Source organism: Caretta caretta, chromosome 15 (assembly GCF_965140235.1).
Source record: "Caretta caretta isolate rCarCar2 chromosome 15, rCarCar1.hap1, whole genome shotgun sequence".
NCBI classification, from domain to species: domain Eukaryota; kingdom Metazoa; phylum Chordata; order Testudines; family Cheloniidae; genus Caretta; species Caretta caretta.
This window is the reverse complement of record NC_134220.1, coordinates 33,309,514-33,330,354: the sequence shown is the minus strand read 5'-3', so window position 1 is coordinate 33,330,354 and position 20,841 is coordinate 33,309,514. Positions and strand designations below refer to the sequence as shown.

The window sequence follows — 20,841 nt, the reverse complement described above, 5'->3', positions numbered from 1 at the left end:
TTCCACAATGCCTGTTCTCACCTCTCTGGTTATCTGTTTGAACTCTACTGCCCTGCCCTCAGGTGACCAACCGTCATCCCCACTCTGTACATTCCTTTGCAAATTTGAAAGTCCCCTTCCTGTTTGTTTGGTGATGTGTGCAGTGGTCTCCGCACATCTTTCCAGGTGGCCATTCCTCCTCCACGCACCAGGTGATCCCCCGCTTGGAGCAATGCTGAGCTGCTGGACCTCATCGGCATTTAGGGAGAGGAAGCTGTGCAGTCCCAGCTGCGCTCCAGCCGTAGGAATTATGATACCTACAGACAGATTTCACGATGCATGATAGAAGGGGGCCATGGCCGGGACACACTGTAGTGTAGGGTAAAAGTGAAGGAGCTGTGGAATACCTACCACAAGGCGTGGGAGGCTGCGCCCCTGAGCTGCTGGCTCCATAGTGCTTGGACAAAGGGGGAGGGCTCCGATGCCAGAGATGCATGCAGTCAGGAGCACTTTTCTACCCCGGAGGAGCCTAGCCAGTCACAGCAGTCGGATCTTGGCGAAGCACAAACAGGAGAGGAGGCTGCTGGTAAGTGGATCTGATTTTGAGAATTACTGAAGCGATTGGTTGGGGGCAGGAGGGTAGCAGAAAGCAGGCTTGTCTCCCACTGCATGCCTGTTCTGTGTGGCGGAACAGGCTGTTGATAGACTTCCTCACTTCACTGAAATCTCCCTCACATACTTCCAGGAAACTCTCATGGAGATACTGGGCAATCCGCTGCCACAGGTTCCTCAGCAGAGCTGCTTTGTTTCTTGCCCCATTAACAGTAACTTTCCCGCACCACTGTGCGATCGCTGGTGGGGGGGAACCATAGCTGCACACAGGCAAGCCGCATAGGGGCCAGGGTGGAAGCCGCAGGCTTGGAGAAGACCCTCCCTTGATTCCTTGCTCACCCTCAGCAGTGAGATATCTTTCATAATTAACACAGACTGTGGAAAGTGTGGGGCTGAATGATGATCAAGTCCCCCCTACAGTGCTAGCTCTCTCTCAAAGAGCCACGTGCCCGGTGTTCAGCAGGGTCCAGGAAGAGTGATTCACCCTGGTCCAGCGGCTATTCAGCATTTTGGGGGTCTTGTGGCTTGTGTGTGCTTGCTTGGGGTCAGCCAGTTAGTGACAGGTGTGAGAGTACTGACTGTGTTTTAAAGCACTGAATCAGCGTTGTCTGTGTTGCAAACAATACTGCTTCTGTAAAATGTTGCATTTAAACTTCACAGAGATTACCTTGGGAGGCCAGCCCCCCATAGTGGCAGCAGAACGGCTGTGCAGTATTAGAAAGTGACCATGAAGAACTAAGGAGGACTTTCTCTGTGAGGTTATGATGCACTCCACCTCTGAGAAACAGGAATTGAAGGAGTAGTGGGACAGCAAGAAGAGGACCATAAGGAGAATGCAGCACACCAGAAAGAAGCCACGGAGTGGCTCTTAAATGTTATGGCGTGCCAAGTGGACACGCTCCAGGCGATGCTTGCTCTTCGAACTGAGCAGCTCCGCACTCGCCCTCCCCTGCAGACACTGTCACAAAACTCTTTCCCATGCGCCCCCCCCCCCCCACCACACTGTTATCAACCTCCTGGCTCCACTCTCTGCCTTCAGCATTCCACTCCTCCCTCCTCACAGTCCAGCAGTTGGATTCTCACTACCCTCAACACCCATCCCTCTGCAATTTGGCCCTGCTGAAGTACAGCACGTGCTGTATTTTACTGTGAAGGAGAAGGTTGGGTACGATCCCTGGACATATGCAAATCTGTAGCCGTCCCGGGGCCTCTCCTCTGGAAACCTTCCGTTCCCCTATCCCCCTCCCTGCTGATGTATTTTTGTCCTTTGACTCTCTCCTCAGGTGGTTGTCTTTTAATAAAAGAATTGTGTTGGTTTGAAAGCAATCTTTATTCAATTAAGTGAAAGCAAAAAGAGCACTGCAAAGCAACACACAATTATGTTAAACCCCCATCATGTGCACCAGTCACCTCCTAGCATTACAAGCACTGCAATCCCGAGCATAGTAGCAAATATTAGTGGTTTTCAGCTTCAAATTGCTGCCTCAAGGCATCCCTGATCCTTATGGCCCCGCGCTGTGCCCCTCTAATAGCCCTGGTCTCCAGCTGTTCAAACTCAGCCTCCAGGCGCTGAGCCTCTGCAGTCCTGAGTGAAGCTTTCACCCTTCCCTTCACAAATATTATGGACCATACAGCAAGTGGCTATAAGCATAGGAATATTGTCATCGGCCACGTTCAGCTTCCCATACAGGCAGCACCAGTGGGCTTTTAAACGGCCAAATGCACACTCACCAGTCATTCTGCACTTTCTCAGCTTGTTGTTGAACTGCTCCTTGCTGCTGTCAAGTTTCCCTGTGTATGGCTTCATGGGGTAGGTGAGGTCTCCCAGGATCACGATGGGCATTTCGACTTCTGCTACAGTGATCTTCTGGGCCAGGAAGAAAGTCCTTGCTTGCAGCTTCTTAAACAGGCCAGTGTTCTGAAAGATGCATGCTTCCTGGACATTTCCAGACCAGCCTGCATTAATGTCCGTGAAATGCCCACGGTGATCCACAAGCGCCTGGAGAACCATTGAGAAATACCCCTTGCGATTAATGTACTCAGTGGCTAGGTGGTCTGGGGCCAGAATTTGAATGTGCTTGCCATCTATCGCCTCTCCACAGTTAGGGAAGCCCATTTGTGCAAAGCCATCCACAATGTCATGCACGTTGCCCAGAGTCATGGTCTTTTGGAGCAGGATGCGATTAATGGCCCTGCACACTTCCATCAACACGACTCCAGTGGTCGACTTTCCCACTCTGAATTGGTTAGTGACCTATCGGTAGCAGTCGGGAGTAGCCAGCTTCCACAGTGCAATCGCCACGTGCTTCTCCAACAACAGAGCAGCTCTCATTCTCGTGTCCTTGCGCTGCAGGGCTGGGGCGAACTCATCACACAGTCTCATGAACGTGGCTTTCCTCATGTGAAAGTTCTGCACACACTGCTCGTCATCCCAGACGTGCATCATGATGTGATCCCACCACTCAGTGCTTGTTTCCCAAGCCCAAAAGTGGTGTTCCACTGTGGGCAGTACCTCCGTGCCACAAGCAATCTCGTGTCGTTGCTACTACGCATGGTGAGATCAACATCGCACTCCTCTCGCCTTCGTAGTTTAAGGAATAACTCCACTGCCACTCGTGAGGTGTTGGTCAGAGCGAGCAGCATCCTGGTCAGCAGTTCGGGATCCATTCCTGCAGCCTGAAAGAGGCGGGGCAGGGCGCGCAGTACACAAACCATTGAAAGATGGTGCTAAATGCAGACAGAAGCACAGAGATTGCTGGGATGCAAAGCAATGCATCATGGGACATTGGGATGCCTGGCGACCCCCTCGGCCTTCTCACAAGTCTTAGTGGCAAAAAAGAAAGAGGTGCTCTGTGGGATAGCTGCCCAGAGTGCACCACTCCAAATAGCGCAGCAAGTGCTGCAAGTGTGAACACGCTATTGCGGAGGCAGCTGTCAGTGTGAACGCGCAACAGTGATTTTCCTTCTGCTCTCTCTGAGCGGCTCTGTAACTGCTGGCGCTGTAACTTTGCTAGTGTAGACGTGCCCTTAGACTCCACAAAGGCAAAGGTTTTTCTACCACAAGCTAGGTTTGAAGCTTTACGGGACTTAGTGCTATATCTGACAGCATACACTGTCATAGAATCATAGAATATCAGGGTTGGAAGGGACCTCAGGAGATCATCTAGTCCACCCCTCTGCTCAAAGCAGGACCAATCCCCAACTAAATCATCCTTTGTCAAGCCTGACCTTAAAAATTTCTAAGGAAGGAAATTCCACCACCTCCCCAGATAATGCATTCCAGTGTTTCACCACCCTTCTAGTGAAAAAGTTTTTCCTAATATCCAACCTAAACCTCCCCCACTGCAACTTGAGACCATTACTCCTCGTTCTGTCATGCGCTACCACTGAGAACAGTCTAGATCCACCCTCTTTGGAACCCCCTTCCAGGTAGTTGAAAGCAGCTATCAAATCCCCCCTCATTCTTCTCTTCCGCAGACTAAACAATCCCAGTTCCCTCAGCCTCTCCTCATAAGTCATGTGCTGCAGCCCCCTAATCATTTTTGTTGCCGTCTGTTGGACGTTTTCCAAATTTTCCAAATCCTTCTTGTAGCGTGGGGCCCAAAACTGGACACAGTACTCCAGATGAGGCCTCAACAATGTCGAATAGAGGGGAACGATCACGTCCCTCGATCTGCTGGCAATGCCCCTACCTATACATCCCAAAATGCCATTGGCCTTCTTGGCAACAAAGGCACACTGTTGACTCATATCCAGCTTCTTGTCCACTGTAACCCCTAGGTCCTTTTCTGCAGAACTGCTGCCTAGCACTTCGGTGCCTAGTCTGTAGCGGTGCATGGGATTCTTCCGTCCTAAGTGCAGGACTCTGCACTTGTTCTTGTTGAACCTCATCAGATTTCTTTTGACCCAATCCTCCAATTTGTCTAGAGCCCTCTGTATCCTACCCCTACCCTCCAACATATCTACCTCTCCTCCCACTTTAGTGTCATCTGCAAACTTGCTGAGGGTGCAATCCACACCATCCTCCAGATCATTTATGAAGATATTGAACAAAACTGGCCCCAGGACCGACCCTTGGGGCACTCCACTTGATTCCGGCTGCCAACTAGACATGGAGCCATTGATCACTACCCGTTGAGCCCGACAATCTAACCAACTTTCTATCCGCCTTATAGTTCATTCATCCAGCCCATATTTCTTTAACTTGCTGGCAAGAATACTGTGGGAGACAGTGTCAAAAGCTTTGCTAAAGTCAAGGAACAACATGTCCACTGCTTTCCCCTCATCCACAGAGCTAGTTATCTCTTCATAGAAGGTAATTAGATTAGTCAGGCATGACTTACCCTTGGTGAATCCATGCTGACTGTTCCTGATCACTTTCCTCTCTTCTAAGTGCTTCAGAATTGATTCCTTGAGGACCTGCTCCATGATTTTTCCAGGAACTGAGGTGAGGCTGACTGGCCTGTAGTTCTCAGGATCCTCCTTCTTCTCTTTTTTAAAGATGGGCACTACATTAGCCTTTTTCCAGTCGTCCGGGACTTCCCCCGATGGCCATGAGTTTTCAAAGATAATGGCCAATGGCTCTGCAGTCACATCCGCCAACTCCTTTAGCACTCTCGGATGCAGCGCATCCGGCCCCATGGACTTGTGCTCGTCCAGTTTTTCTAAATAGTCCCAAACCGCTTCTTTCTCCACAGAGGGCTGGTCACCTCCTCCCCATGCTGTGCTGCCCAGTGCAGTAGTCGGGGAGCTGATCTTGTTTGTGAAGACAGAGGCAAAAAAAGCATTGAGTACATTAGCTTTTTGCACATCCTCTGTCACTAGGTTGCCTCCCTCATTCAGTAAGCGGCCCACACTTTCCTTGACTTTCTTCTTGTTGCTAACATACCTGAAGAAACCCTTCATGTTACTCTTAACATCTCTTGCTACCTGCAACTCCAGGTGTGATTTGGACTTCCTGATTTCACTCCTGCATGCCCGAGCAATATTTTTATACTCTTCCCTGGTCATTTGTCCAATCTTCCACTTCTTGTAAGCTTCTTTTTTGTGTTCAAGATCAGCAGGGATTTCACTGTTAAGCCAAGCTGGTCGTCTGCCATATTTACTATTCTTTCTACACATCGGGATGGTTAGTCCGTGTAACCTCAATAAGGATTCTTTAAAATACAGCCAGCTCTCCTGGACTCCTTTCCCCCTCATGTTATTCTTCCAGGGGATGCTGCCCATCAGTTCCCTAAGGGAGTCCAAGTCTGCTTTTCTGAAGTCCAGGGTCCGTATTCTGCTGCTCTCCTTTCTTCCCTGTGTCAGGATCCTGAACTCGACCATCTTATGGTCACTGCCTCCCAGGTTCCCATCCACTTTTGCTTCCCCTACTAATTCTTCCCGGTTTGTGAGCAGCAGGTCAAGAAGAGCTCTGCCCCTAGTTGGTTCCTCCAGCACTTGCACCACGAAATTGTCCCCTACCCTTTCCAAAAACTTCCTGGATTGTCTGTGCACCGCTGTGTTGCTCTCCCAGCAGATATCAGGGTGATTGAAGTCTCCCATGAGAACCAGGGCCTGCGATCTAGTAACTTCTGTGAGTTGCCGGAAGAACGCCTCGTCCACCTCATCCCCCTGGTCTGGTGGTCTATAGTAGACTCCCACCAAGACATCACCCTTGTTGCTCACACTTCTAAACTTAATCCAGAGACTCTCAGGTTTTTCTGCAGTTTCATACTTGAGCTCTGATCAGTCATACTGCTCCCTTACATACAATGCAACTCCCCCACCTTTTCTGCCCTGCCTGTCCTTCCTGAACAGTTTATATCCATCCATGACAGTACTCCAGTCATGTGAGTTATCCCACCAATCCTCTGTTCACATCACCAAGTCCAATCAGATCATAATTCCTTGACTGTGCCAGGACTTCCAGTTCTCCGTGCTTGTTTCCCAGGCTTCTTGCATTTGTATATAGCACTGTATGTAAGGGAGCAGTTTGACTGCTCAGAGCTCCGGTATGAAACTGCAGAAAAACCTGAGTGTCTCTGGATTAAGTTTAGAAGTGTGAGCAACAAGAGTGATGTAGTGGTGGGAGTCTGCTATAGACCACCGGACCAGGGGGATGAGGTGGATGAGGCTTTCTTCCGGCAGCTCGCAGAAGCTACTAGATCGCACGCCCTGGTTCTCATGGGTGATTTTAATTTTCCTGATATCTGCTGGGAGAGCAATACAGCGGTGCATAGACAATCCAGGAAGTTTTTGGAAAGCGTAGGGGACAATTTCCTGGTGCAAGTGCTAGAGGAGCCAGCTAGGGGGGGAGCTTTTCTTGACCTGCTGCTCACAAACCGGGAAGAATTAGTAGGGGAAGCAAAAGTGGATGGGAATCTGGGAGGCAGTGACCATGAGTTGGTTGAGTTCAGGATCCTGATGCAGGGAAGAAAGGTAAGCAGCAGGATACGGACCCTGGACTTCAGGAAAGCAGACTTCGACTCCCTCAGGGAAAGGATGGGTAGGATCCCCTGGGGGACTAACATGAAGGAGAAAGGAGTCCAGGAGAGCTGGCTGTATTTCAAGGAATCCCTGTTGAGGTTACAGGGACAAACCATCCCGATGTGTCGAAAGAATAGTAAATATGGCAGGCGACCAGCTTGGCTTAATGGTGAAATCCTAGCGGATCTTAAACATAAAAAAGAAGCTTACAAGAAGTGGAAGGTTGGACATATGACCAGGGAAGAGTATAAAAATATTGCTCGGGCATGTAGGAATGAAATCAGGAGGGCCAAATCGCACCTGGAGCTGCAGCTAGCGAGAGATGTCAAGAGTAACAAGAAGGGTTTCTTCAGGTATGTTGGCAACAAGAAGAAAGCCAAGGAAAGTGTGGGCCCCTTAATGAATGAGGGAGGCAACCTAGTGACAGAGGATGTGGAAAAAGCTAATGTACTCAATGCTTTTTTTGCCTCTGTCTTCACTAACAAGGTCAGCTCCCAGACTGCTGCTCTGGGCATCACAACATGGGGAATAGATGGACAGCCCTCTGTGGAGAAAGAGGTGGTTAGGGACTATTTAGAAAAGCTGGACGTGCACAAGTCCATGGGTCCGGACGAGTTGCATCCGAGAGAGCTAAAGGAATTGGCGGCTGTGATTGCAGAGCCATTGGCCATTATCTTTGAAAACTCGTGGCGAACGGGGAAAGTCACGGATGACTGGAAAAAGGCTAATGTGGTGCCAATCTTTAAAAAAGGGAAGGAGGAGGATCCTGGGAACTACAGGCCAGTCAGCCTCTCCTCAGTCCCCGGAAAAATCATGGAGCAGGTCCTCAAAGAATCAATCCTGAAGCACTTACATGAGAGGAAAGTGATCAGGAACAGTCAGCATGGATTCACCAAGGGAAGGTCATGTCTGACTAATCTAATCGCCTTCTATGATGAGATTACTGGTTCTGTGGATGAAGGGAAAGCAGTGGATGTATTGTTTCTTGACTTTAGCAAAGCTTTTGACATGGTCTCCCACAGTATTTTTGTCAGCAAGTTAAAGAAGTATGGGCTGGATGAATGCACTATAAGGTGGGTAGAAAATTGGCTAGATTGTCGGGCTCAACGGGTAGTGATCAATGGCTCCATGTCTAGCTGGCAGCTGGTGTCAAGTGGAGTGCCCCAGGGGTCGGTCCTGGGGCCAGTTTTGTTCAATATCTTCATAAATGATCTGGAGGATGGTGTGGATTGCACTCTCAGCAAATTTGCGGATGATACTAAACTAGGAGGAGTGGTAGATACGCTGGAGGGCAGGGATAGGATACAGAGGGACCTAGACAAATTGGAGGATTGGGTCAAAAGAAATCTGATGAGGTTCAATAAGGATAAGTGCAGGGTCCTGCACTTAGGACGGAAGAACCCAATGCACCGCTACAGACTTGGGACCGAATGGCTAGGCAGCAGTTCTGCAGAAAAGGACCTAGGGGTGACAGTGGACGAGAAGCTGGATATGAGTCAGCAGTGTGCCCTTGTTGCCAAGAAGGCCAATGGCATTTTGGGATGTATAAGTAGGGGCATAGCGAGCAGATCGAGGGACGTGATCGTTCCCCTCTATTCGACATTGTTGAGGCCTCATCTGGAGTACTGTGTCCAGTTTTGGGCCCCACACTACAAGAAGGATGTGGATAAATTGGAAAGAGTCCAGGGAAGGGCAACAAAAATGATTAGGGGTCTGGAACACATGACTTATGAAGAGAGGCTGAGGGAACTGAGATTGTTTAGTCTGCAGAAGAGAAGAATGAGGGGGGATTTGATAGCTGCTTTCAACTACCTGAGAGGTGGTTCCAGAGAGGATGGTTCTAGACTATTCTCAGTGGTAGAAGAGGACAGGACAAGGAGTAATGGTCTCAAGTTGCAGTGGGGGAGGTTTAGATTGGATATTAGGAAAAACTTTTTCACTAGGAGGGTGGTGAAACACTGGAATGCATTACCTAGGGAGGTGGTAGAATCTCCTTCCTTAGAAGTTTTTAAGGTCAGGCTTGACAAAGCCCTGGCTGGGATGATTTAATTGGGGATTGGTCCTGCTTTGAGCAGGGGGTTGGACTAGATGACCTCCTTAGGTCCCTTCCAACCCTGTCATTCTATGATTCTATGACTTGAGATAAGTCGCTGATTGTCCCTCTTTCTCAGTATGAGGCAGGAGCCCTCCCCTCTCGCGCGCTTCTGCTCGTGTTTCCTCTCAGTATCCCATTTCCCCACTTACCTCAGGGCTTTGGTTTCCTTCCCCCGGTGAACTTAGTTTAAAGCCCTCCTCACTAGGTTAGCCAGTCTGCTTGCGAAGATGCTCTTCCCTCTCTTTGTTAGGTGGAGCCCGTCTCTGCCTAGCACTCCTCCTCCTTGGAACACCATCCCATGGTCAAAGAATCCAAAGCCTTCTCTCCAACACCACCTGCGTAGCCATTTGTTGACTTCCACGATTTGACGGTCTCTACCCAGGCCTTTTCCTTCCATAGCAGTACACCACTGCCTCAGTCTTCTCGGTCAGATGGCACCATATACCTATGTAGTTTAGCATGCCAGATTACACCTCAGAAAGCTGCAGGCATGGCTAGCATCAGTGCATTCCCCAAGTTGCCACCATTTAGAGAAAATGGTTTGAATGCCAGCATTAGTTTTGTTATCTCTAGATTGGTGGGTGGACCCTCTAAAAGTTTGCGTGGGGGATTCCCTTTCTTCCCCCACTACCAACTCTCATTCTCATCACAGATGTGTCTCTTCTGGGTTGGGGAGCTCATATGGGGTCCCTGCAGACTTAAGGTCTTTGATCATTTCAAGATTTAGAGACTCTCATAAACATCAGGGTGTTATGAGTGGTACGTTTAGCCTGTGTGGCCTCCCTCTCCCACATAGTGGGGGAAAAAAATTAATTCTGGCTGTTTGATGGGTCATGTTCATGTAAACAGGAGGGGCAGGAAGTAGTTTGCCTCGGAGACTTCTGTATAGACAACTTAGTTCATTTCAGAGCTTATTACCTTCCAGAGAAACAGACCACGTTAGCAGATTAGCTGAGCAGATCCTTCTGCAGTCAGCATCAGTGGTCACTACATGCATATGTGTCAGGTCCATCTTCCAACTCTGGGGGACTCCCAAGTGAACAGGGAATGTCAGCAGCTCTGTTCCCAAGGGAGACTCAGCCCAGGCTTGTTGGCAGATGCTTTTCTTCTGTCCTGGAAGAAGTCTTTCCTGTGTGCTTTCCCTCTGATTCCTTTCCTTTCCTTTCCGAGACCTCTTAAAGTGAAACAAGACCATGCTCACCTCTTCCTTATAGCACCAGCGTTTCCTTATTAATACTGGTACTTGACCCTGATATCATTTTTGGTCAGACTGCCCATTGGATCCAGATGTAATTTCCCAGGACCATGAGTGCTTGCTTCATCCCAATTCAGCAGCATGGATGCTTTTATGGCTGACACCCTTTAAAAAGTCCTTCTCAAACGATATTCAGAAAGTGCTGTTGAATAGCATAAAACCCTCAACTAAGAGCACTTTCCTGGTGTGAAGTGGAAGCACTTCTCCACCTAGTGTTGTGCGAAAGGCGCATTTCCCTAGCAGGCACCCTTAGGCCTCATGCTGGACTGTCTACTACTCTGTCTACTACAGAGTTTGCTATTAGCTCAGTAAAGATGCATCTAGTGGCTAATTCAGCCCTCAGTGTCTTGGTGGATGATAGATCCCTTGTTCACACACCATCATCACACAGTTCCTACGGTGCTTGGTCAGATTATACCTCCCCATTCAAGACCACATCCTTCCTTGGGATCTGAACTTAATTCTAGCAAAATTCATTGGGAATCCCACTTTGAGCCCCTGGCAGCTTGCTCCCTCTTTCAGCTTTCCATGAAGGTAGCATTTCTTGTGGCAATTAACTCAGCCAGAAGGGTGGGAGGGTTGAGAGCTCAGGTGTCAGAGCCCCCCTACGGTTTTCCATAAGGAGAAGATATATCTCTATCCTCATCCAAAACTTCTCACGAAAGTAGTCTCTAATTTTCATGTTAACCAAGCAATCTGCTTGCCCATGTTCCTTCCAAAACTTCATGCACATAGGAATGAGGGAAAGCTTCACTCCTTGGATGCAAGAAGGGCTTTAGCTTTCTACCTGGACTGGACTAAATCTTTTAGATCCTATATGCAGTGGTTTGTAGCAGTTGCAAACAGAGCTAAGGGCTAACCAGTTTCTGCTCAGAAAATCCCATTTTGGATCTCTTCATGTATTTGTTTATGCTACCTACTGGCTAATACAATCCCTCCAGCTAGTGTATTTGGCGCATTCTACCAAAGCGCAGGCACCTTCTGCAGCTTTCTTGATGCAAGTGCAGATTGTAGACATTTGTAAAGCAGCCTCTTGGTCTTCAGTCCACACTTTTACTTCTGATTATGCCATTTCCTGTCAGTCCAGAGACTATGCCATTTTTGGATGGATGGTCTTACAATCTCTGTTCAGGCAGACTCCGAACCCACCTCCACGTGTGTTTGATTGTGTTACCTATAGTGGAATGGACGTGTGTAATCACTCGAAGAAAAAAAAATATTACTTACTGTTCTGTCACTGTTGCTCTTTGAGATGGGTTGCATATGTGCATTCCACATTGGAGTCTGTCCAGTATGAAGGAACTGAGAGGGGTTGGGGTGGCTCTGCCCTTTTATACCAGCATGCAGTAGCATGTGGCGACAGAGGGCGCTCCAGCAACTCTGACTGGTGCCACTGAGGGACAAAAATCTCCAACATCTGTGCATGGGGCATGCATGTATCTACGGTGGAATGTACATGTGTGACACATCTTAGACAACAACAGTTTCAAAAAGGTAGGTACCCGTTTTTTAATATAATTTTTTGTTTCGGTTATATGTTTACTTCTAACGTATAGCACTCTCTTAATTGTTGAATATTAAAATTTAGGAATAGTAGTCACTCCTTATAACAAAATCTTCAGAGTTAGTAACAAAAATTATCTCCACTCATCTTCCCAGTGTTTGTGTTTTCTGATCTTATGGTGGATGATCAGTCGGGGTATCCCAGAGAATTCAGAGAGAAATATATCATGTCAAAGACTTTGGGAAGGTAAGCACCATACTTACTAAAATACTTAGGACTTATTTTCCTTTAGTTCTGTGTGAATGGTATTGGAACTGTAACTAGTATTAACTATTTGCTATTATTTTAGTACTGTTTCAATAATGCTATCCTAGGCACTGTGGTAATAGAAACAAAAACATGGTGCTTTACAGACTAATAAAAGACGAAGGTCCAGATTCTCTCATCCTCCTCCTGCCACTTTTTGCCACTTAGGTGAAATCTGGCCTTAACTGGTCAGCTGAGAATTCGCTCAGTGTAGGGCAGTTTTCACCTGGCATATATCAGTGTAAGTGTCTCCTTTGCCAGGAGCCCCACCATATCCTGGCAAAATGGGCAGGAGTTGGGTGGAGCACACCTGAATTATGTCAATTCACAACTTGTGTATTTTCCATTAGAGGAGATCATAGCTGGTTAGCATAGCCTCTAAAATGCTCTGACTTAGATTAGTAGATCAATGCTGGTGCTTAGGCAGGAGGTATTATGCTATATATTATAAACCTGGATGCTAATACAATTATACAGGGGAGTCAGACTATGTGATCACAATGGTCCCTCTGACTTTCTAATAAATTAATAATATACTGTGAGAATCAAGGAGGTGTAACTTGCTTCCTAATGCACTCAGCTCAGGGAGTGTCTCTGTGCAGGAGAGAATCTGGGTGTGGACCTGTGTCCCGCTGTGTTTACATTAAGGTTAGTGTATGAAGGAAATGGGCAAGCACTGGCTAAATATGTGTGTGGGGAGAAACTGAAGACAAGATAATGTGGTTACTGAGGTGATTTTGATTTTTTTTTTAATCTGTCCTTCACTGTAGTTTCCTTCTGCTTTCCAGGGAGCACTTGTGTATGCAAATAAAGCTGTTAAAAGGAGGAGGTAGGATTTGAAGGCCTTGTTGAAGAAGTTTGTTTTGCGGAGAGTATTTGAAAAATTTTAGCATCAGTGATGGACAGTAGTTTACATTCTGTAGTGTTCTCCCTCGTAGAATTTTTCTGAGGTGTTAATAGGACAAATTAATTTTTCACTGCAAAGTGTTTTTACTCCTTAATGCAAAGTCCTTTTTTCAGTTGCCTGTCTTGTAAGTGGTTAGTTACTGCCTATTTGAAATATGGTACCCCTGAAAGTAAGTTCCCAACTCTGTCTGTAAAATAAGTCTTCTGTTCTGAATGTCCAAGGGTGAAATAGGTAGCTAACAGCACTCGTGGTAAATCTGAAATTTAGCAGATTTGTTCATTCATTCCCAATCTACATGGCTTTGACATCTCTTATTCTGCTGCTGGGCCATCAGAGTACGGGCTCCTCGGATTGCTGGGATTATAGCTGCCCGTTTGCTTGTTTCAGCTCTGAATGATGAAAACAGTTAAAACTGGAACTCTGAATTATGGCACACAGGTAGACCTATTTTCCTTAAAACAGCTGGGTTTGGTCCTCATGCTTCTAATTGACTTGGGTTTAAAACATACTTTTAATTGTGAAACTCAGATATATGATTGGGTACTCACAGTTCTTCGAGTGCTTGCTCATGTCGATTCCATTCTAGGTATGTGCATGACCACGTGCGTGGTCATTGGAGATTTTTGCCTTAGCGGTATCCGTAGGGCCAATTGTGACGCCTTCTGGAATGCCGCATTCATGCAGCGGTATATCAGGCGTTGTCTGTCCTACTCCTTCTCAGTTCCTTCTTATTGCCCGTGGTGGTTAGTCGGAGTGCCTTTCTTGCTTAACAAGAGCTAGTGTTTTTTTCTCCTACAAACTTTGTGCCTTAGGGCCTTTTATAAATAGTTTGTATAGTGTTAGTTAAGTAGTTGTTAAGTGTAGTTGTTAGGGGGTGAAAAGAAGTATCTTGTTCTGGCCAAAGGATCACAAGCAGGGTCAAAAAGAAAAGGAGTACTTGTGGCACCTTAGAGACTAACCAATTTATTTGAGCATGAGCTTTCGTGAGCTACAGCTCACTTCACACCTCCTCGACACCCAAGAACAAAGAGGCCAAAAAGCTTGATCTCTTTGGGAGAAAAATTTATTTGACTACCAGCTTACAATTTCGGGTGATGAATCAAGTACTGTTGGGCAGATATAATTTTAATCTTTGGGACGGCCTCAAAAAGTTTCAGGAATCCCTCCTGCAGGGTTTGGTTCCAAGTAATAACAGACAGAACAAAGTAAATTACCAAACAAAATAAAATAAAACACGCAAATCTAAGCCTAATACAGTAGGAAACTAAATTAAAATAAATCTCACCCTCAGAGATGTTCCAATAAGCTTCTTTGACAGACTGGCTGCCTTCTAGTCTGGGTCCAGCAATCACTCATACCCCCCTAGCTACTGTCCTTTGTTCCAGTTTCTTTCAGTTATCCTTTGGGGTGGAGAGGCTGTCTTTTGAGCCAGCTGAAGATAAAATGGAGGGGTTTCCCAGGGGTTTATGTAATCTCTCTCTTGTGGGTAGAAACCCCTCTATCCCCCTGTGTAGAATTACAGCTACATAATGGAGTTTCGGAGTCACATGGGCAAGTCACATGTCCATGCTTGACTCAGTTCTTTACAGACCAATGCCATTGTCCACATGCTAGTTTGAATGTTCCCAGGAAAGCTCAGATGTGCATTGGCGTCTATCAAGGTCCATTGTTAGCCAAGTACTCCCAATTACTTGAATAACCCCTTCCCACTATGTTGACCAGATTTGCCTTAGGTGCTTCCTACAGCGAACGCTTTAAATACAAGCATAGAGCCAACACTCATAACTTCAGATATAAAAATGATACATGTATACGAATAGGATGAATACATTCAGTAGAACATAACCTTTGAAAAGATACGTTACATGGCGAATGTAGCATAAAACATTCCATTTGTCATATTTACATTCATAAGCATATTTCTATAAAGCATTATGGGGTGCAACGGCACACACTAACACCAGTTCAACACATAGAGTTTATTGGAGCGGTTCTTGACTGCACGTGGGCCAGGGCCTTTCTCCTGGAAACACGTTTTCAGGCCATGTTGGACCTGATATCTCATGTAAGGAGCCATCCGCTCACCATGGCCCCCACCTGCCTGCGATTGATGGGCCACATGGCCGCGTGCATGTACATGGTCATCCCTGCTCGACTTCATCTTCAGCCTCTGCAAGCGTGGCTGGTCTCGGTCTATATCCCCAGCAGGCACCTCCTGTCTCTCTGGCAGAGTTGTCGGCAATTAGGAACTGAAAGGGCATAGGGCTGGCGGCGCTGGTTATACCAACGCATGAGTGCAGCTCTCCAGAGCATGCCACGGCTGGCCCTACGGAAGCCGCTAAGGCAAAAATCTCCTACGACTGCACACATGAGTGCGCACACACCTAGAATGGAAGAGACATGAGCAACATTTCTCATAGTTACGAAAGGTAGATAACCGTTTTTTTAGGAACAGAAAGTCAGGTTTGAAATAGTTGGCTGGCAGTCAAGTTACTTTCTGAATCAGTATCCCTCTTCTACCCCATGGTTGCAAGCAGGGGGAAGAACTGAAGGTCAGAGTGTAACCCCTTGCGGGACATCACTATTTGGGTCCTCAAGTAAAAAAGAGAGAAATGGTGACCTGATTTCTTTTAATATAAAATGCCTTTAAAGTGGAATTTTCCCCCAAAGCCTTTGTAGGTCATAGAAGAGCAGCAAAGTGAAAACAGAAATCTGAGTGGATTTGTACGGATTTCCTCATATAATCTCATAATCAAAAATAAATGTGTTGCTATACGTACTGCTCAGTGTTGTGCAACCTTATGGTGCAGGACTTTATGTATTATAATGTCCTTTTGCCACTGGGCTATATTAATGGGGGCTGGGTGGGCTTTGTGAGCTTAAGTCAAAACCGTAGAGATACATTTTGAGAGTTTGTTGTTGTGTTTTTAGCCATTTGTGCAGCTGAAATGCCAACAGTGCTTGTCCTCTGTATTCTCTTAATAGCTTTCAGTTTGGAGTTTTGGTTGTAATTTGATTTCTATATTAGAACATTGGTGGCTACCAGCATCTATCCTAATCTAATGTGCCTACTACCGATGTGTCTAAATACTGCACACCCAGTCAGCTGCATTCAATGGGTTAGGAGACAGCAGCATTCTAATCACATGTAATACTCAAGTAGCAAACACGTTCTGTGTTTGATCTATTTTTATTTGTCACCAACATATTGAAAAGTGCTTGCAAGCTTTAACATAACTAAATTTTTATATTAGTGGTGCCTGTGGAGAGGTTAAATTGGCATTTGAGAGGACCACGTGTAACAAAGTTGCTGTAAAGATAATCAATAAACGGAGATTTATAACAAGCGCTGTGAGTGACACAGTAAGTATCTATTTTTCAGCTATCTTGCAGTGATTCTGAAGTATTTGGTAGTCCTTTGTGAACATTATAAATGTTTATTGCTATAATTTAAGGTTTTCTGGATTCAGATGTATTTTTGTAATGTGTGAAGTTTTGTGTATATTTATATTTAAAAAAATAAATCAAACCACAGCATTTGTAAGAAATTAAGTGTATTAAACAATTAAGATTAGTTAATAGTCTAGGGCAAATGGTCTTGGTGTTAAATATGGCTAGAGGCAGACTCCTTTTGTTACCTCTCCTCTGAGATGGAAGGATCCTTCACATCTTGTTGGGACAGACTATAGTGAGTTTTTCCAGAAGCAGCCCGAGATCCAAAAGTATTTTAAATCAAAGCTTATTTAGACAATCAAGAAAAGCTCCAGTTAACTCCACGATAAATGTTACAAGAAATATGCACAGGTCTAAGGATCTCTCGCTCTGGTAGGCCCAAATCCTGAAAGTGTCAGAAGAGGGGGATTGGAAAAAAAAATTCCACTTCCAGAGTTCTGTGCCTGCAGTTCCTTTCAGGCTAATTATTTCATCCCTCTCTCCCTTACGCGGTGCATCTCAGACCAGCAACAGCTGTCAGTTTCCTTCCTCGCTTTGTTAATGTTTCCAGGTGCTTATTATCTTACTAGCCAAGAAGATACCTTTTGTATTTGCATCTTGACAATAAGATTTGTACAACTATGCTATTCTGGAAACATTTATCTGGTACGAGAATAGCCAGTTAGCTACCATGTTTATTCCCCACTCTCTCCTCCTCCCCCCCCCCCCCCCCCGGCTCTCCTGCTGGTAATAGCTCACCTTACCTGATCACTCTTGTTACAGTGTGTATGGTAACACCCGTTGTTTCGTGTTCTCTATGTATATAAATCTCCCCACTGTATTTTCCACTGAATGCATCCGATGAAGTGAGCTGGAGCTTACGAAAGCTTATGCTCAAATAAATTTGTTAGTCTCTAAGGTGCCACAAGTACTCCTTTTCTTTTTTTGTTTCTGTTGCATTTATAGTTACATTTTTCTTTATATAAACCTTGGTCGTTTACTTGTTAAGGGCTCCTTGATTATGGGGTATGTACAAAGAAGAACTCAGTGGACTATATCTCCCATGATGTACCAAGAGGTGAGACCGTGTTGCATTGTGAAAGATGTAGTCTAACCAGGGAGCCCAACCACACAGGAGAATGGGAGCCTTAGGCACCCGAACTATAACTCCCATGAGATGTACTGTGGCAGCATTTCAGAATAAATTTGTTTTAGTTTGGGGCCAAAATGTTACATTTTTTGTTTTTTCGTCAAATACATCAAAATTTCCCATGGAAGATTTCAAGTTAAGGAATTCTTTTTCCATTTTTGTTGAAATTTTCTGCAGGAGATTTTTTTTTTTCTGATGAGCTCTGCTATTTACATTGTAGCCACCTTAAAATTATTAGGATGGAGCAAATGTATGTTGTGTTTTCATAGGTACATTGCTGCAAAAGTCCATTTATAAACAGTATTACTGCTTGTTCTCTCTGACACTTCATTTCTCTTTAAATAGGATCCAGCTTTTAATGTTAATACAGAAATTGAGATTTTGAAGAAAATAAATCATGTGAGTATAGTCTTAAAATCTGATTTATCTTTTAATGTATATTCTGATTTTCTTGCTTGCTCATCTTCTTTTGAGGTTTCTATAGTCTGGTAACTAATGCTTCAGTTACAGTTAGGAGAAACAGCTTCTTAATTTTAATTTTGTCTTTTCCTGATTGGGTAGCAATGGTCACTTATTTTGCCTATTGTAGATAACGTTACAAAGCACTTTCTGTTCTACCCCATATCTTTATATGCTTGTTGTAACTATTCCAAAACTTGCATCTTTGAAATTGAAATTTGGATTGAAATTTTCTTTACTTGGTCTCTGTTTGAACCACTGATCAGAAAATAAGACTTTCCTTGATACATCTTTCTGTGAATATTGCTAGATGGCCAAGCTTGCTGACCTAGCTTTGGCCTTGACCAAATCTCCACAGAACCATGTGGTTGAAACTGCTTCGGCTCAGAGACCCTAATCCATGGTAGTCAATTTTTTCTTTTCTTTTTTTTTTTTTTTTTTGTTCTTGTCAAGGTCCATACTCCAGAGGAAATAATACCCCCCCCCCAAAAAAATTGATAAGTAAATAACATTTTGGGGTCTATTCAAAAACGTCTGGTGGTCCAGATTAGGCCCATGGTGCACCTACTGACTACCCTTGTCTAGTCAATCAGAACATCCAGTGTGGGAATCTTCAGATCTGAGTTAATTCGATAACATTGTTTGAAACTTTCCATTGACTTAAATAATAAACCCCACAAAAGTAGTACACTTCCAAATATCTTAGACACACCATCAATGTGAAATTGAGTAAATTTAATGGAAAAAAATTAGGTCTTATACCTGCTCCTGAATTCCTTTGGCAATTTTAGTGGATTTACTAAATTTTACCCTTTTTCCTGTTTTTTTTTTTAAATATTCTCTCTCCCTTTTGCTGTATGTCAACCCTCCACAAAAGGGGAACTCAAGTACAGTGGAATAGTATAATTGATTAGACAGAATGCATTGGCATAGCTGTGTGGGAACTCATCATAAGAATAACAAGGGGGTTTCAGATTGTGATTGAGGTTCATCGAGAGAAATGTTTTGGGGGAAAACTTCCATGGCACATGTCTGCACTAAGCAGTCAACTTGTCACATTAGTCTCACTACAATTAATATAAAATTCACTTGCATTTTTTTAAAAAGAGAAACCTATATCAGCATAGTGTCCTGCCACGTATACTTTGGATTGTGCACCATTCTGAAATTATTTTCTTGGGTAATATTTTCTTGTAATATTAGTTTTCATAAAATGATTGTGTCGTTTTATTGTTTCCTTCCTCTTTTGCTAGCCCTGCTTAATCAAGATAAAAAACTTCTTTGATGCAGAAGATTATTATATTGTTTTGGAATTGTAAGTAATTTGCATTCAATTTGTTCCAGAGTAAATGTTTTACCGCCATAAATAAAATAATATAATTTTAATAACTTGAACCTGACTTTGTGATGATCTCAGATGCTGTCGAAACCCTTGGTAAAACTGGGGGTTAGGATAGACAGGAAAGTCATTCTTTTGGAGCTGCAGAGGCACTCCACTTCGGCAGGATTCTCTGCCCTGTCATCCTGATCAGTTGCAGCTGATGTGGTGGATCACATAAGTAGAGAGAGTCTCAAAAAGAGCACAGGCCTGGATTATTGAGAGCTTTATTGTTCGAGGTCTGCTTCTTAACCTGGATCTGGAACTTGTTGGGGAGCCAGAGAAGGTAAGTGGGTGGCCAGATGGTGAGCCAGTTGCAGCTTCTGCATGGCCTTCATTGTCAGTCCCAGGTAGTACAATCTGAAGATGATGAGAGCATGGATTGCTGTAGCTGCAGGTTTGTGTGATAAGAAGGGTGAAGTCTCCTGGCTACCCAAAGGGGATAGAAGGTGTTCCAAGGCTTTGTGCTACATTGACAAGCAATGGCCAGATGGTCTTTTAGGAGATGAACTTCCTTGTAATAGTGCTTCTGCTTTCCTATTAACATCACCTCCATCTTTTCTGGATTTAGTTTCAGCTAGCTCAAGACCATTTATTTTTACTGTGCAGGTCACGTTTAAGAATTTATACACGTGTGCCAAATGAATATACTTTACTTTTCATTGGGGTCTTTTCTTTTAGAGAAGCTTTTCAGTCTCAGGCTTTCCCAGTGAGGTCTAACTTCTGAAACCAGTATATTGAATCTCTTTCTGTATTTCTGTTTCAGGATGGAAGGAGGAGAGTTATATGACAGAGTGTCGAGATCAATGAAGATGAAAGAAGCTACCTGCAAGCTCTATTTTTATCAGATGTTGTTGGCTGTAAAGGTAAATATTTCTGAATGTGTATAAAGAAAAATATGATTTTTCTCTGACTGTGCAATCAGTGCATCCGATGAAGTGAGTTGCAGCTCATGAAAGCTTATGCTCAAATAAATTTGTTAGTCTCTAAGTGCCACAAGTCCTATTTTTCTTTACTTCTATCATTTGTGCTTGCATGTATTTTTACAGCAGTAAATGGAATCTTCTCCTTATTCATAGAAGAGATTTAGGCCAGCGTTCCTTTAGCTGCTACGCTAACCAACCTGGAAAGGATCCATTCTCTTCCACAGGCGTTTTAATCTGGCCCTCAAGTTCCCACTGGGGAGCGGGATCTGGTGCTTGCCCCACTCTGGCGCTTCAGCCAGTGAGCAGGGACGGGGGCTGTTCCACGCAGCTCCTGGAAGCAGCGGTATGGCCCCCCTCAGGCTCCTTCGCG

General features: G+C 44.9%; 1 protein-coding gene across 12 annotated transcripts in view; it reads left to right on the top strand.

Moving 5' to 3' along the window:
• Positions 1-20,841, top strand: part of CHEK2 (checkpoint kinase 2) — a 60,592-nt gene that overhangs the window by 19,278 nt on the left and 20,473 nt on the right. For all 12 annotated transcript variants that reach the window (XR_007352852.1, XR_007352853.2, XR_007352851.2 and 9 more), the window contains 5 exons: positions 12,069-12,159; positions 16,381-16,489; positions 18,054-18,107; positions 19,421-19,482; positions 20,312-20,411. Coding sequence is in view for 9 of the 12 variants with exons in the window: in XM_048821544.2 (XP_048677501.1) it covers positions 12,069-12,159; positions 16,381-16,489; positions 18,054-18,107; positions 19,421-19,482; positions 20,312-20,411 (416 nt within the window). In the remaining 3 variants the exon portion in view is untranslated. The remainder of the gene's footprint in view (positions 1-12,068; positions 12,160-16,380; positions 16,490-18,053; positions 18,108-19,420; positions 19,483-20,311; positions 20,412-20,841) is intronic.